The sequence below is a fragment of the Stegostoma tigrinum genome, chromosome 2 (assembly GCF_030684315.1).
Source record: "Stegostoma tigrinum isolate sSteTig4 chromosome 2, sSteTig4.hap1, whole genome shotgun sequence".
NCBI lineage: Eukaryota > Metazoa > Chordata > Chondrichthyes > Orectolobiformes > Stegostomatidae > Stegostoma > Stegostoma tigrinum.
The window spans coordinates 19033756-19052069 of NC_081355.1; the positions used below are offsets into that span (position 1 = coordinate 19033756).

General features: G+C 41.7%; 1 protein-coding gene across 5 annotated transcripts in view; it reads right to left on the reverse strand.

Moving 5' to 3' along the window:
• The window catches only part of zgc:158766 (uncharacterized protein LOC100009641 homolog), a 288496-nt gene that overhangs the window by 110496 nt on the left and 159686 nt on the right, over positions 1 to 18314 (reverse strand). For all 5 annotated transcript variants that reach the window (XM_048559826.1, XM_048559809.2, XM_048559817.2 and 2 more), the window contains exon 2: positions 5329 to 5526. In XM_048559826.1, the coding sequence (XP_048415783.1) occupies positions 5329 to 5526 (198 nt within the window). The remainder of the gene's footprint in view (positions 1 to 5328; positions 5527 to 18314) is intronic.

Genomic DNA, 18314 nt, shown 5'->3' on the forward strand with positions numbered 1-18314 from the left:
GATTGCAATACTGACGTAAAACCACACATACTCAAATATGCTGCAAGCTAATCGAGGCTTACACATGTATCATGATCCTTTAAATCAAAGCATCAATGGGAGCTGGCATTCAGGGAAACATTGCCCCATTGAGGAGTCAAAGTATCAGGTGGTGGAGGGAGAAAATTGGCGAGAGCAAAAGAATATCAAAGGCTATAAAACCTTTCAGTAAAAACACTCAAGTCATTTACCAATTAAGTTAGATAATTGTCTTCACCTAGTAACTCCTGAGAAGGAAAGTTTCTTTCTGCATTTCAAAGGATTCACCAGTCTGAGGTAATCCGAATTACACAATGGCCCCATTCTACCAACTCACATGATTTTATTAAGTAAAATCATTCACTGGAAAGCTAAACACCATGTATTTAATTTTTAAACTAGTATATGAAGGCATTGTTAAAAGAATAGAAGATTTATTCCACAGATTCTCTTCATAAAAACGCACTCAGACATCAGTGTCATTCACCACAGAAACAGACTTATCGGTCCAACTCGACCATGCAGACCAGACATTCCAATCTGGCCTAGTCCCATTTGCCATTTAGCCTTTAACCCTCTAAACCCTTCCTATCCATGTACCCATTCAGGTGCCTTTTAAGTGTAATTGTACCCCCTCTGCCACTTCCTTTGGCAGCTCGTTCCGTACACGCATCACCCTCTGCATGAAAACGTTAGCCCTCAGGTCCCCCTTAAATCTTTCCCATTTCACCTTAAATCTACAGTCTCTACTTTTGGACTCACTAAACCTAGGAAAAAGTCCTTGGCTATTTATTCCAGCAATGCCCCTCATGACTCTACAAGGTCACCTCACAGCCTCCAATGCTCCAGGGAGAAAAGCCACTGCCAATTCAGCCTCTCCCCATAGCACAAATCCTCCAGTCCCTGCAACATCTTTGTAAATCTTTTCTGCGCCCTCCTAAGTTTAACAACATCCTTACTATAGAAGGGTGGCCAGAGTTATACACAGTATTCTAAAAGTGGCCTCATCAATGACCTGTACAGCCACAACATGAGCTGCCAACTCCTATACTCAGTGTTCTGACCAAAGAAGGCAAGCATGCTAAACGCCTTCTTCACCTGTGACCCCACTTTCAAGGAACTATGCATCTGCACACCCTAGGTATCTTTTCACAGCAACACTCCCTAAGGCCTTACCGTTGACAGTATAAGTCCAAAGATAGCAAGAACTGCTAAGGTTGGAGTCAGAGATAACACAGTGTGGAGCTGGAGGAACACAGCAGACTAGGCAGCATCAGAGGAGCAGGAAACTTGATGTTTCAGATCGGGACTGAAGAAGGCTCCTGGCCCCAAAGGTCAACTTTCCTGCTCCTCTGATGCTGCCTGGCCTGCTGTGTTCCTCTAGCTCCACACTATGTTATCACTGTATAAGTCCAACCTGGCTTGCCTTACTAAAATGCAACACCTCACATTTATGTAAATTGAACTCTGTCCAAGTTCTAACAGAGTATATGTTAGTGCTAGCCCCTACACTATAGGAGGGGGTCTATGAAACAGCCTTTGAAATTCTGCTCTTCACTAAAATGCGGCAATAAACTAGTTTTCCCCAAAAGCATTACAACTCTTCAGAAGTAAATCCTCAGGGGGACTGGCAGGAAATACCATTCAACAGGTGTGAATGGTTAAAGATTTCTGACAGTCTTTTGAAGATCAGCAGCTATCCAGGAAAATGCCATTTCTGGCAAATGTTTTGCTGCTTCTTCTTTCTCAAGTGTGCTGCTGGGCTACAGCTTCCTGGGTATCAGATGTCTCCCAGTATCTTACCTGTGTAGTCTTAACTTGTGTGAAAATTCAGACAGTAAGTGGTGGTAAGTTATTCCACAACAAAAGTATCACAGAACCTAGCCCTTGTTACAGCTCTATTCCAGCAGGGGGCAATGCATAATGGTCAGCAACAAGGAACCCTGACTGACTTTTCTCTTCCCTCCAACCAAAAGCGCTGAGATTAATGTTGCACCCATACTCCCAATCAAGATTAATTAAAAAGTACAGAACAGCTTCATCCTGGGTCTTGCCTTGACTCTACATGTCAGGTTACGTGCTGCCTTCACCAACTGGACCACCTTGAGACTTACAGGGAGAGTCAATCAAACATTGAGCAGCTTTTACTCCCACACAGTCAACTTACCCAATGGGAACATAAGGGGTCGTGGGGACGGATGGCTCTGATCTCCAGGGCTCCTAATTGCTGTGGAGGTGATGGTTTTGTGGTATTATTGCTGAATACTAACAACGAGGCCCAGGTAATATTCTGGGTACTTGGGTTCAAATCCTGCTATGGCAGACGGTGGAATTTTGATTCAATCTTTTTTTAAATCTGGAATTAAGAGTCTAACGATGACCATTAATCCACTGTTGGGGAAAAAAAAGTCAGGGTCACTAAAAGGAAGGAATCCGCAATCCTTACCTGGTCTGGTGTACATGTGACTCCAGACCTACAATGATGAGTTTGACTCTTAACTGTCCTCTGGGATGGTCAATAAATGCCAGCCTAGCCAGCAAAGCACTTAATGCACATATGAATAATTTCAAAAGTCTGTCGAAGCTCCCGACAACACTATTCAAGGAAAAGAAGGGGAGTTCTTTCTGGCATCGTATCTGATCTCCCCAATTGCATAACAGTGGATCACTGCTGATATTATGGCCACTATCACATTGCTGTTTGTGGGGCTTTGCTGAACGCCAATTAGCTGCTGTATCTCTGACATTATAAATAGCACCTAAACTTCAAAAGTGCTTTCTTGGTTTTGAACCTCTCATAATGTGAATGGCATGTGTAATCATTACTTTTAAATTGCGGTCTGTTCCACTGTCCTGCCGAGCAAGTTTCTATGTTTACTAACTCACACTAGCAGCAGAGGTTCCGGACCATGCTCGCTGATCACCTGACTGTTAATTATTCTGTTGAGGTTGATTCATCTAAGTTCTTTGATTTGGACTGTTTTATGTTGTTATTAGCCTCTCAATGATCTTTGAAACCAGGTAGGTATTGTAGATGTTGCTCAGTTAAAGATGAGGGATGTTACCGCTGTAGTTCTCTCCCACTAGATGCTGTTTAAAGTCTTGAACGTTTCTAGCCCTGATTGTTTTTATGTCATTTACATCAGAGTTCCTCACTGAGCAGCACTTGAGAACTTTCCATACTGATTTCTCATTTTTCCATCCCTTCTCTTGGAAAGTACCTTTTTAAAAGCTTTTTGTTTCCAGCTTGATTCTCGGGTTTCAGTTCAGACAATCCCACTCCTACCTGCTCAGAACTGCTGACAATTTTTTTTTGGAAAATGATGGAACTAATTTAATTAGTCAGACACTAGTATTCCTCATCTACCTCACTACCACCTGTCACTATACCCCACCCATGTTTTAAGTCTTTATTTCTTTCAATAGTGAATAGCAAGCATGCAACAGGGAAGAGAACTGGATTTCAAGTTATAGACCAACTTAATAAAGCAGAATGTCCTGACGAGCTTTCCAGCCAAAAAAAATAAACTAGATACATAGTCACTGTTGTAACATAGATAATGAAGAAGCCAATTTCTGGACAACTAACTCTTGCAAATTTGCATTGTGACAATGACCAGATAATTTGTTTAAGTTGCAGAGTGACAGCGCTTTACAGCACAGAAAAAGACCCTTTTCGCCCATCAAGTCTGCGCAAGTCAAAATCGAGCACCTAACTATTCCAATGCAATTTTGCAGCGCATGGCCCATAACCTTGTATGTCTTGCCATTGGAAATGTGCATTCAAATATTTCTTAAATGTTACTAGGGCTTTTCCCTCTACCTCCCTTACCTGCAATGAGTTCCAGATTCCCTCCACCCTCTGGGTGAAAGAAAGTTTTTTTCACATCCCCTCTAAACCTTCTGCCCCTTACCCTTAAATCTTGATCCACTCATCATTGATCCCTACACCATGGTGAAAAGTTCCTTCCTGTCTACCCTATCTACATCCCTCAGAATTTTATACATCTCCAGCATGACTCCCTTCAGTCTCGTCTCTCCAAGGAAAACAACCCCAGTCTCTCCAAACTCTCTTCACCTGTAAAACTCTCCAGCCCAGGCAACAGCCCCATATATCTGTGATAATGGGAACTGCAGATGCTGGAGAATCCAAGATAATAAAATGTGAGGCTGGATGAACACAGCAGGCCCAGCTGGGCCTGCTGTGTTCATCCAGCCTCACATTTTATTACCTAGACCCATATATCTTCTCTGCACCAACTCCAATGCAGTCACATCCCTCCTGTAATGTAAATTCCAGAAGTGTGCACAATACTCTGTGGCCAAACCAATGTTTTATACAGTTCCAGCATAACCTCCCTGTTCTTAAATTCTACGTCTTGGCTAATAAAGGCAACTCTACCATTTGCTGCCTTGACCATTTTATCTATCTGTCCCTCTGCCTTAATGGAGTGGTGGGCCTGTAATCCAAGGTCCCCTGATCCTCAGTGTCTCCCAGGGCCCTACCATTCATCATGTATTCCCTTGCTTTGTTTGTCCTGCCCTAATGCATCACCTCACATCCATCCAGATTGAATTCTAATTGCCATATTTACTGGTCAACTCTCTCACATTCAAATTTAAATTATTTATATATTCTGCAAACAGTTGGGGGGCCAGCACAAAAACACCCCTCAAGTTTTGACCACTCAGCCAAATAGTGAGGCTGGTTTTTGGATAAATATTAGCCAGAACTCCGGGGAGACTTCTCCTCTCGTTCTTCAAAGAGTGCTATGCGAGAACAGATGGAGTTACAATTTAATGTCATATTTGAAAGACAGAACCTTCAACAATTCAGCATTCCCTTTGTACTGCAATGAATTCTGACCAAAACTTCATGCTCTGGAGTGGTTCTGAAGCACATGACTTGCTGATTCCTCAGGGACCAATATGCTGCTAACTCGGGCAAAATAGGGAAGACACTCCCCTACACCTACAGCCCTATATTCCAGCCTACACCTCAACAAAATCATTACTCTGTTCAGTAAATCTCTCCAAAATGTTTAATCCTCAAGGTTCTCTATTAGAAAGAAAGGAATTTTCCTGGAGACCTGAATTCTGAAGGTAACCACTCGAAATTGCAGACCTGCTTAAACATTACTGTTCACTATCCTGCATGACTGGTTCGGATTTAACAGGACTCCACTAATTACATCCACTTTATTCTAGCCAGGGTGAAATTGTTGTATACAAGATTCTTGTTTTATCATCCGTGCTCCTTGAGCCATCAACGATGAAGGTCCTTGTTTTGTGGGGTGAACCTTTACTTACGCATGTCTCCTGTTGAATGTACTGCAGGATTCTCTTGGCAGGAACGAGGAAGTCAATCAGGCAGTGGAGTCCGTCCCCTCGATAAGACCTTTCCACCAAATGGAATAGCTGCCACAAGACAGTGGCTGCAGTGGCTTCAAATGGTGGGTAGAGAGCTGAAAGGGTGTTCTGAATGTAGGTATCAAGGGACTCTGAGTCCTACAAGAGGGAGAAACAGAAACAGGGGTGAATCATTCTGCCACTCCATGCATGTCAACATTTGCAGGGCATCCTCCACGCGCGTTTTAAAAATGGCATATCAATAGAAAGAAGATTTAGATTTAACTAGGACCTTTAACAAGCACAGGTCATCCAAAAGCACATAACCAGCTTTGTTGTTTAGGGAATGCTCCAATGAATTTGTGTGCAACTAGCTCCTACCAACATCAATGTTAGTCACCAGGCTGTCTGTTTTAGCTAATGATGGTGGGGGAATGAATGTTGGCCATTATAACAGGGAGAAATCCTCTACTCTTCTTCAAAATAGCGGAAATCTTACATGTTGCAGGGCTGAGGTATCTAGAGAGTCAGGTGTACATTTCTTTGAAGTTTGCATGACAGGTAGACAGGGTGGTTAAAAAAAACATTTGGCACAATTGCCTTTATTGCTCAGTCCTTTGAGTATAGGAGTTGGGAAGTCATGTTGAAGTTGTACAGCACACTGATGTGGCCTCTTCTGAAGTATTATGTTCAGCTCTGATTCCCCAATTACAGGAAGGATATTATTAAGCGAGAGAGGGTTCAGAAGAGATTTACCAGGATGTTGCCAGGTATGGAAGGTTTGAGTTATAAAGAAAGGCTGGGACTTATTTCACTGGAGCATAGAGGGTTGAGAGGTGGCCTTATAGAAGTCTATAAAATAATGAGGGATTCAGATAAGGTTAATGGTAGGTGTCTTTTGCCTAGGCTGGAGTATTTCAAGCATAGGGAGCACTTCAAGGTAATAGGAGAGAGACGTGAAGACATAAGGGACAAATTTTTAACACACATGGTAGGTCACATGCAGAATTGACTTCTGAGGAAATGGTGGAAGTGGGCACAGTTACAACGTTTAAAACTCACTTAAATAAGTATATGAATAAGAAAGGTTTGGAGGATATGGGTCAGGAATAGGCAGGTAGAACTGGTTTTCTTTGGGATTATGGTTAGCACAGACTAGTTGGACCAAACAGTCTGTTTCCGTGCTGTATGACTCTATATACACCTGAAAGAACCGATGTGGCAGGGAGATAGAGGGATTTTTGTAACTGGTAGTGTTCTGAGTGGATTGCTGAGAAATTTGACAGAAATGTCTTGGTCACATCTTGATATGTGTACTGTGATGTGTTTGACACAGTTTTCATGTTAATGCATGTTTAGCTTGTGTTAAACTCTATCATTCAGAGTGAGGTTAAGGCAGATATTGTAAATTACTAGCTGTACAAATGAAAATTTCCATTTGTTTGCTTAAAATCATAGAACCTTGCTGCTTTTTTCTCTTAGCAGGTAACTGGGAATTCAAGCTTCGTCCACTTTAAACAAGAAGTTAGCAACAGTCAACCGATTGTCACCAAACTTGGGGATCTGTTCTGGGGTTGTCACTCGTCAAACAAATGGGTAAGTCATAAATTAAAAATGCAGACAGCAAACATGCTGGAAAGAATGGATATATGCATGCCTTTCGTTTTGTGTGATTTCGTCATTGACAGTCTTAAAGTTACTGTGACAGCCACTTCAGGCCTTTGAAAGTTTTGATTGTTTGAGATGTAATCTCTAATCGGAGTTTCAGTAATAGATTATACCACATGATTTGAACATTTGTTGCAGTGCGAATCAGCCTCACTTTAAATGGATTAATGGCTTCTACTAGCAAGTAATTCCTCATGGACGCAGGATATGAATGTGTTGAACTTTGGACCCATAAACCCTTGGCATGGCAAGTATGTGCCTGTGCCAACGCACTGCCATTCTGAAAAATAATCCTGCGGCCTGCCTGCTGGTCTTCCTGATAAAAACTGGTAGGAGAGGTACATCGCTCGTAGCAGGAAAGGGACCGAATAATTCATATTCAGACAATAGAAAAGGTACTTTCATTCCATTTCTTTCCAGGAGTATTTACAGCTCTTGTCGGTAAATAATCCGGTCACTGACAAAGCAGTTCTCATGAATCCATCCATTATTTCAAATTTTCTACAGTGCAATTCAGAGAAGTGTCATACAGTTACATATTTATTTTTAAGTTCTGGCATGCTACATATTATATAGAATACTAAACTGGATTATGCTTTGCTCTGTGTTAATTTCATTTCATTTACTGTTGTCATGTGTACCAGAGCATGGTGTTAACCTGTTGTCTTATGTGCTTCATTGGCAGATCGTACTGTACAGGTGCATCGCTGTATCTTGCACTCTGTTCTGTTACCATGTTACAGATGCCAAGAAGTTGCAGAGGGAGATCAACATTAGGGCGGCACGGTGGCTCAGTGGTTAGCACTGCAGCCTCACAGCGCCAGGGACCCGGTTTCACTTTCAGCCTCAGGTGACCGTCTGCGCAGAGTTTGCACATTCTCCCTGTGTCTGCGTGGATTTCCTCCCGGTGCTCCAGTTTCCTCCCACAGTCCAAAGATGTGCAGGCTAGGTGGATTGGCCAGGCTAAGTTGCCCGTAGTGTTCAGGGGTGTATGAGGGTTATACAGTGGATGGGTCTGGGTGGGATGCTCCAAGGGGCAGTGTGGACTTGTTGGGTGGAAGGACCTGTTTCCATACTGTACAGAATCTAACATTAAACAGGTCCAATCTGAAGTCGGGTAACAATGGGGAAGAATCTGTTCATCCATGCATACAAACTTTCATCTCTTCTGCCCAATCGGATAGAATATAACCAGTGTGGGAGGGGTCTTTGATTATTTTTGTTGCTTTTCCAAGGCAGCAGGAAATATAGATGAAGTCAACGGATGGAAGACCGATTTCATAGAATCCCTACAGCGTGGAAACAGGCCATTCAGACCAACAATTCCACACTGCCCCTCCAAAGATCATCCTACCCACATCAATCCCCCTCCCCTTTTCCCTGTAAATTCGCATTTCCCTTGGCTAATCCACTTATCCTGTACATCTTTGGACTGTGGCAGGAAACCAGAGCACCTGGAAGAAACCCACGCAGACATGAGGAGAATGTGCAAACTCCACACAGACAGTTGCCCAAGGGTGGAATGGAACCCAGTTCCCTGGCACTGTGAGGCAGCAGTGCTAACCACTGAACGCCCGACTAGCCTGTGAGCACAACTCTATATTTCCTTTTGGTCTAGGGAAGAGCAGTTGCCATGCCACGCTGTGATGTATCTAGATAGGATGCTTTCTATGGTCCATCTATCAAAATTTGTCAGAGTCTTTGTGAACATGCCAAATTTCCTTACCCCCTGAGGAAGTAGAGGCATTGTTGTGTTTTCTTGATCATAGTATCAATGTGGGTGGACCAGGTCAGAATGTTGGTGGTCGTCATTCCCAGGAAATTAATGCTCCCATTTAATTATATTTTAAAGCCCAATGCATTTCTCCCCTGGCATTTCATATTGCTACGTTAAATTCCCTGACAGATGGAAGCTCAAGCTCCACCTCAGAGGCTTGAACACAAAAATTTGGGCCGTCAATCCTTCAAAGCACTGACAGAGTTCCGCATTGTCATTGCCGGTGCCTTTTGGAGTCAAGGTGCTAACCCAAGGCCCTGTCTGCCCTCTCAGGTCAGCGAACAAGATCCTATATTACTTTGAAGATGAGGTGGGGAGGGGGGGGGGGTGAAATTATCCCTGGTCTCCAAAAAATATCAGAGCATCAATGAACATCACAAATAGACTAGTGCTCTTTCAACATGACAACAGCCAATATATTTCAGAAGTACTTCATTTGCTCTAACCCACTTTGAAATGTCTTGTGTTCATGAAAAACATATACAGTGAATTTACATCTTCATTTCCCTTGCATTTACAACTGGGAAAGGTGGTAGTGTAGTAGTACTCCAGAACTCCCAGACTAATATTCTAGGGATATGCAGATAATGAATTTGCATTCCATAAATAAAAGGGTGGCCTCATGTAGCTGCTGTAAACTGCTGTAAAAATCCAACTGATCCATTACTTCCCTTAGGCAAGGAAATCTGACATCCTTATCTCATCGAGCCTGCACGTGACTGCAGACCCACAGCAATGCAGTTGACTTAACTGTCTTCTGGGAAATCAGAGATGGGCAACAAATGCTGGCCCATGAACAAATAGAAACACAAAATTGTGTTTCTGCGTTTTCAAAGCTGGATTCATTTTATAACATCCTAAACAACAGTCTTCGCTAAACGTATCATTGTCATACAGATGGCTCAATGCACTAATTGACTTCACTGTTCTTCAACTATTTTGTCTAAATCGTATGCACACTGGATCCAGAAATCTAAGTTCCTGCCATATAATGACACACATAAGACCCTCATTTAAAGATCAGCAAGAACTTGCCTTTCCAGACTGTCTCTAATGTAGAAAGAAGAGTTAAGTTTTGAGGTGTGTCATAAAAGAGGAAAGAGAGGCAGATAGGTTTATGGAGAAAATGCGAAACGTAAGGCTGCGAATTGGAGAGGGTTCAGAAATGATCCACCAGGGTGTTGCAAGGACTGGAGGGTTGGAATTATAAGGATAGGCTGGGACTTTATTCAGTGGACGGTAGGAGTTCGAGGACTGACCTTGTAAAGGTTTATAAAACCATGAAAGGCATAGTTAAGCTGAATAGCAAAGGTCTTTTCCCTAGAGTGGGGGAGTTCAAAACTAGGGGACATATTTTTAAGCTGAGTGGAGAAAGATTTAAAAGGGATCCGAAGGCAATTTGAGTGATGAACTGCCAGAGGAAGTGATAGATGCAGGTACTGCTAAATTTAAAAGACATTTGGACAGGTACATCAATAGATAATAAAGTGTGAAGCTGGATGAACAGAGCAGGCCAAGCAGCATCTCAGGAGCACAAAAGCAGACGTTTCGGGTCTAGGCCCGAAACGTCAGCTTTGGTGCTCCTGAGATGCTGCTTGGCCTGCTGTGTTCATCCAGCTTCACACTTTATTATCTTGGATTCTCCAGCATCTGCAGTTCCCATTATCTCAGGTACATGAATAGGACAGTTTTACGGTTATATGGGCCAAATACAGGTAAATGGGACTAGTTTTGTTTGGGAAAATTTGTCGGCATTGACAAGTTGGACTGAAGCATCTGTTTCCTTGCTGTCTGACACTATGACTCGATTGCTGAAGACATGACTGGAAAAAATGCACAAGAGTTACAGGAGTTCTGATTTAGCAGTGGGTTGTAGAACAAACAAACATACAAAGCAAGAGCAGAAATAGACAACTCAGCCCCTCGAGCCTTCCATTACATAATGGTCTGCACACACACCCACCACATAACACTAAACCCTTATTAGGTAAAGAAAACAATCTATCTCTGCCTTAGAAATATTTAATTACTTTGTCTTCAGCACCTTCAGAGATATGCACAAGCCTCAAGGAGAAAATAAATTTCCCAATCTCTGTCTGAAGAGGGCAACCTCCAACTTCCGAATTAGTTCTGGACTCATCCATCAAAAGGAAACCTTTTTTTGCACCTCCACCTTGTCAGGGTCCTTTAAGATCTTAAACACTCAATCAAGTCACCCCTCACTCGTCTAAACTCCAGTGGAAACAAGCCCAGCCATCCAACTACATTCATAAGATTAGCCCAGTAACAGTCTAGTAGATCAGTTCTGAACCAACTGCAATGCATTTACATCCTTCCCCAAATAAGGACTCCAAAACTATACACAGTATTTGATATGTAGTTTCACCAATGCCCTGGATTGGAGGACATGACAGACATAGAAAACAGTGACATCGCAGAGGAATTTGAACATGGGAATAAAAATTTTACTATCAGTGCACCCCCATACCAAGATGTACTGTTGGCCATCAAGCATAGGGTTATGGGTAAATGTGGCTTATATGAGTTAGAACATGGGAAATAGAATTTTGGATGACTTCAAGTTGATGGAAAATGGAAGATGAGTAAACTAGCAGGATTGGCCTTAAAGCCAATTTGAATCTAGAGATATGGAAAACATAGGGAAACTTGCTGAGATGAACACAAGTAGAACATAAAATAAAAATCGAACTGTCAGTCCTGATGGTTCAGTGCTGAAGCGTAAAATGGCATGTTCAATTCTGTTCTGTGTTGAGATCTTATTTGAGTAAATTGCTGGTGTCTGCTAGAATTGGATCCATGCATTCCTAAGCTGGACACGGCCCCACATGCTAGAAATGACCCCATAGTAAGGTGGACATTACGGAGTTCAAAATCAAGTTGGCAAAGTATCTGGACTCACAACTGAAGCATAGTCTGTTGAATCAGGTTTGGCAATGATTTTGTCCCCCATGAAACCATAACCTCAGTTGCAATTTTGCATCCGGGAGATCGCAAAGGTAGGGAGGATATTCAGGGGATCTCCATGAAGTCATAGGTATTTAGCCCAGTCAAGTCTTTTCCTTGCATGCACAATATAGGCTTTATGCATGTGAGTACACCATAAGTTGTAAGATTCCAAGGATGTGAAGAATACTTTTGGTACACAACAACTTTATAACCACGGAATAATGTGTCTTCTGTATACGTTCCCAGAAGACATTGTGACACCACTAAACTGCCCATTCTTGCCAAGCCAAATATGGTAATGTCCAGTCCGTGAGCTCACTGCACTCAATTCGGTCTGGTGGCTTTGAATTTTAAACAGTAACAAAATTCACAATGGGACAATAAGACAGGAAACCATCAAGGCCCCTGTTCTTTTTCCCTTTGATTGCATCTGTTGTATTTTCTATAAAACAGCATTGAATACAGAGGATAGAAACAGACCATTTGGCACAAGGAACCATGCCAACGTTTATGTTCAACATGAGCTTCTTTCCAATTCACTTCATCTCAGCCTATCATTCCTATTTTCTGTCATTTACTTACTTCTGTTGTTTATTTTCCCCTTAAATGTGTCTGTGCTATTCACCTCAATTGCTCTATGTGGTAACAAATTCCATATTTATTCTGGAGACAAAAAAAGAACTCCCCAACCCACATGGCAATCTATCAAAACTCCAGGACATCTATCTAACTGTACAACAGGCATTACTCAGCCCTGACTAACTGCAGGTGCCACTTCCAGGGACCAAGCAGCAGAGCATATTTGTTCTAATAAACTGGCTTTACACATACAAATTACATTTAATCACGGTAATTAATTATGCCGACATGCTATCCCTGATAATTCACCACAATGCTTGTGAACATTTGCAAATAAGTCAAACATGCTCTTTACAATAATCCCAACACTAATGCTTTCTTGTTCTAAATTAAACTTGTTTCCATAGCTAAAGAAACAATGCTGCCTTGTGCTTGGTTTATGGTGATATAGATTATTCCCTAAATTTGCTTGTAAAGGTACTGCAACAATTCACCATCTTTTGAAATACCATATTGTTAAATTAAAGTTTGTCTGCCTTTTACAAATAGATCGAGAAAGTGCTAAGTGTCTCACAATCTATTTAGAGAAGATGGAGTGGGGGAAGCGGAAGCTGTTTGGGTGCCCAGATCTGCATTCTCACCTCACCCATCAGCCCCAAAAGAAACAAGGTCATCATCTCATTGTTCATGGGCCTCCTCATAGGTAAAACGACAATGATGGTCTGCTTGACTGTTCCTCATTAGTGGCTTATTAGAAAGCACTGTGGGGCATTTCTGTGAATAGTCATGCACTATACATCTTTCTAATATTAATAATTGAACATAAATCATTCCTTTTTCTTCCTTAAATAATTATAGATATATAGGAAGAAACAGGAGGTGGTTAATCTGGCTGCTAGGCACCTGTTACAGCACTGACCCACCATTGCTCTATACTCTTTGACACTTTTAAGTTAGCATAGTCTATCCTTCTCTGTCTTATGCGGTGCCATCCATCATCCACAGCCATTAGAGGAAAAACAATTCCCACCTCTTCTCTATTGAAGGAATGCTTCAAGTTATCACCACTGAAGAGCCCACCCCACATTTTAAGATTATGTTCCTGTGTTCCCTTTTTCAGAGGAAATAACAGAATTCTGTCTACGGGATCACAATCTAGTCTTTGAGCCAACAAAAAGTCCTCAACCCAAAATTTTCTGCAGCATAACCAGCCCGGCGTTTTTCTGGGACATGTTCTCTCAACAGGTCTCTGTCACACTCAGTGTTCCGATCAGGGTGGTAGGCAACTTCCTGATGTTGCTAGCCCAAGTAGAGAGATCACAGCTATGGAAACTCTGTAGCCCCACCAGGAAGAATTAGCACTACGAACACAGATTGGAACAATAAGACTGTTGTCAACTTGGAGGTGTCCTGACTGAGCTGTACTGATATTGGAAACAATGACTCGCAACATTTGTGGAGCAGAAAAGAAAACTCACTTTAGCATTGGACGTGCCTGTGCTTACAGCTTTGCAGACAATTTGCACTGATACTATGACAGAGACCCATCACTCCAGTGACAATCCTGCCCTCAGACTTCTTCAGGTTTGCCCCTTCCAGTGAGCTGGTGGACTCCACATGTTGCAAATACTCCCCAAACTGAGCCCTAGATCACCAATTTGCTATTCGCCTCTGTGGAATGGGCATCCAATCCTTTCACCAGTCTGATCCCTGGGAAAGTCACTCAGAAGCAGCTTCACATGAAGGGACAATCACAATGAAGATGCTCCTTATTTTCCAAATCACAGCACCCTCCAGTCCACCCACCTTGCCTTTAATTCTGTCTCCATGCGGCCAGAAAAATCCAGCTTAATTCTCTCTATCTACTATATTGAAATCTTTTAATGTTTTAAATACCTCAACTTAGCCAGTCCTCCCCATTTGATACACAAAGGATAACATGGTAAGTTTGTACACCCATTTTCATATTTTAATTCTTTTAGTTCCTGGTATATTCTGCTAATTTGCACTCCACCTCCTGCAAGTCCAATAGACTGAAAGCAATACTCCAGACAGGATGATGTTGGGGATGAGTGTTGAACAAGTATTTATGCCACTGAAGTATCAGGTCCTCTCCTTTGTAATCCAGCCTACTTGTGATAAAGATCAACATTAGTGTTTTTGATTTTCTTTTTCATGTCAGTCTCCTTGCACCTGGTATTCTTATTGCAGAATCACCACCCATTAATTAAAAATAATTGTGGTACCTTTCCAAATTCAGGTTCAAAGCAGAAAGTGAAAATTAGAACTCTGCTCCACATCCTGTAGATGAAGCATTTTTTTTTCCTAAATTACATCTTTGAACATTTTGTTGAATGATGTATTTACACTAATTTCCTTTACCGAGCAATAATCATTTAATACTTTGCTCCCCAGTTGTGTCTGAATTTGAAAATGTGCAGACACAGATGGAAGCAGAAGGTGTTGACTCATTCAAAAGCAAAAAAAAATTCAGAAAATAATTCCTTTGGGATATGGCCTGTGAGTAATTTGTGACCTGACATGTAATGATTGGAGCTTGATGTGTGGCTTGGTGGGGAGGAGCAGCTGACTTTGGATTTAATGTTCACAACGTCCTCTCCACTGGAGATTTCCTACCTCAACTCCGTGTCTGTTGTAGCTAATTAACAGAGATTGATTGCCTTGAGTAGTTAACAACATCATTATTACTGAATCACATTGCTCCCAGAATGATAGACAGCAAACCAAATAAATGTGCCCTTCCATCACACAACACTTCCTATGTTCCTGTTTTCTTCAACAAACATGAGCAAATAGCTTGAACAAGAAGTTTACAGGACAGCTGTTAAATCCTATTTGGTGCATGTAACCTCCTTTATTCAGTGTGACAACTTGTGAGAGATAGACGGATGGTTTTGTAACTGAAAGCGAGCAACTTATCTTCACATCTTACAGATTATTTATGTTTGTCAGAATAGTTAGTCAAAACAGTCCACATTCAATTGAAATACTGGTCTGTGGTTAACAAGAGTCCCACCTGGTGTGGTTGGAAACAAACACATCTTCTGCCTTTGTAAAGACACAGGGTAAAAAGGTTTCTGATTGATCATAGGCTTTGGAGGCTAGCTGTTACCTAAATCTGTCCGAATGTGACACTGGAACACCAGCTAAAACATACTTTGATCTGAACTCAACAGGCTGGATGGATTGTTAAATATAAATGCTTCAGGCAAGTCAATCTACAGGGGCAGATTTTAAACAGTCTTTCATTTGTTGGGCCTGCAACCTGTTACATACTGAACTCACACAATGTAAACAAAACACATTTAAGCGAACAAAATCAGCAATCCATTACACAATTTTAGCAAAGGTGCATTCATCCCAAGCACATCAAATATAGACTGTCACCTTGCATAAACGACAATAAAAACTAAACATATTCTCAACAGCAACAGCCTCAATTTATCACTCAAAACTCAATTGAACCTAAATCTCTGTTTGGTTAGGTTTATAGTAATGCTCTTTTACTGTGCATGACTGAACAGCTATCCAGCCAAGCAATCTTTAAAAAGGCTAGCACAAACTAAACAAATCAACTAAAACAAGTCATCCAGCTCAACCTACCTTTCAGACCTTTTGTAGAATCATGTAAACGACAAAGAATGAAACTCATAATTCTATGTTAATTTAGTTGGATTAGAATTTCCTGTACAGCAAATCATTCAGGGCAACCAATCTCAGCCCTTAGTTCTGGGGTGGGGTGGAGTGGAGTGGAGTGGAGTGGAGTGGAGTGGAGTGGAGTGGAGTGGAGTGGAGTGGGGTGGGGTGGGGTGGAGTGGAGTGGAGTGGAGTGGAGTGGAGTGGGGTGGGGTGGGGTGGGGTGGGGTGGGGTGGGGTGGGGTGGGGTGGGGTGGGGTGGGGTGGGGTGGGGTGGGGTGGAAGGTGTGAGCACATGGATGGATCTCTCAATTTTGTTTAATCCCTGTTAATTGCATATTAATAGCAGTGTTTAATTGTTTGCAATAATGTGGGTATTGACAAGAGCACCCTCTAAATAGACATGGAGTAAAGCCATGATTGTTGGATTAGGAGGTGTATGGCTGTGGCAGTAATGTAATTAAAAATAAAATGCATAAAGATTGGGTCCAATCTATCCAGTTTGTCCTTCATTAATTGGTTTTGTGGATAAAACACCCTTTACTACTCTGCTCTACATTTGGTTGAAGAGTATTCAACCAGTCTGGCTTTGAAATCAAGAACTATCATCCTCAGCCCTTCCACTTTATCTTCAACCTGTTAACTGCTGAACAAGGTCAAAATAGGATTCATCTAATAATGTGGAGATGAATGAATTGCAACCTACATTGAATAAAAAGCGTATTATTGCTTCATTTTCCAGGGCTAATGGCATGACAGTTAAATGAGATCACATTCTTTGATTTTGATTAGACACACCCAATGTTCAGATATTTTCACAAGCTTTTCTCTGACCCCTCATGTAGCCCTATGTCAAATAATGTTACATAAAAATGTGCAACTTTTTTTTCAAAAGAGTTGTTTTAGGGTGTGGACGATGCTGAGGAGGTTATATTAGTTGTCCATCTCTGGTCACCTTTTTGACTCTTTGCAGACAATGCACTAACAGGGTTTCCTCGCTTATTTCATTACACTTCCCTCACGATGTTATTTTCAAACCCCTCCTTGTTCTAACCTCTCCCCATCTCTGCAAACCCATCCACACCCACAGCCCTATGAGATGCTTGTACACGTCTAATTTCCCCCAATTATAATCACTCCAGCACTGCTTCACATGCATTTAACTGTCTGGTACCTAAGCTCTGGAACTCACATCACAAATATCTCTGCCTTCCTATTTTGCTTTCTTCCTTAAAACCAACCCTTTTTCAACCAAACCTTTGGTTATCTGTTCTAATATCAACTTCTGTGGTTCAGTTTAGTTGTTACTTTCTACTGTCTTATCCCAGCTGCTTAGTGTTTCCAGAGCTCTATGAAAATATTCCACTGTGCTAAAGTAGCTGCAACTTGGGTAAAATGCAATGATTAGCAACAAAATACAAAACATCTGGAGGAAACACACAAGCCCAAAGCTGAACACGCACACTCACTCATTCAATCCGGCATGTCTTAATGTTCTTCAGATGTAAAAATTAATTTAACAGCCGTCACTTTCTCAATGCTCTGTTATGTAAAATCTGCATTCCTGCTTACTCTCTTCAGATGGTCTTGGCATGTGAGATTGTTGTAACTCCAAACATCTGCAGCAAAATTCTGCATCTGGAGACATATTTCCTGACCTCGGACCAAACATTTAGTCAGATCCCTGCGAACAACACATCGTCAGCAGGTGGGTTACAAAATCAGCAGGTTATCCAACCAATTGGCTTGTACAGATTCTCTGCTCAAATTGTCACTGGTGAATTGCAGAATGACACATAGAACATAATATAGTCAGCACAGCAGTATCTCACCTCCAAAGATTGTTCAAACTTTACTCTACAATTACTGTTGAGACTGTAATACCTATAAATCTTCCCGTTTTCTCGAGCATAAGCACAGGCGCATGGGCAAGAACATTAAAGTTCTCTTTCATTTCCACGTCCACATCTTCATCCTGCTCAGAAGACTCTTTTACTACCTTCAGAACTCTCCATCTACCCGGAGTCCTCCCTCTGCCGGATTACTCTCTTCTCCAGATCTTTTCACTGAGGCCCTGGCCATCTGAATTTCTCTCCTACTCTCACTCCGTCTAATTCATCTCGCTCTGAACATTCTGCATGCTAAATCAATGGTAACATTTTCACACAACAGCCAACAAGGGCTGTGCTTTTCTTTCTCTTTTTTCAGGGATGTAGGTGACTCTGGCGAGACCAAAATTTGATGCCCACCTCAAATTGTCCTTAGAATGAGTAGCTTACCATTGTAAGAGTGAACTAAA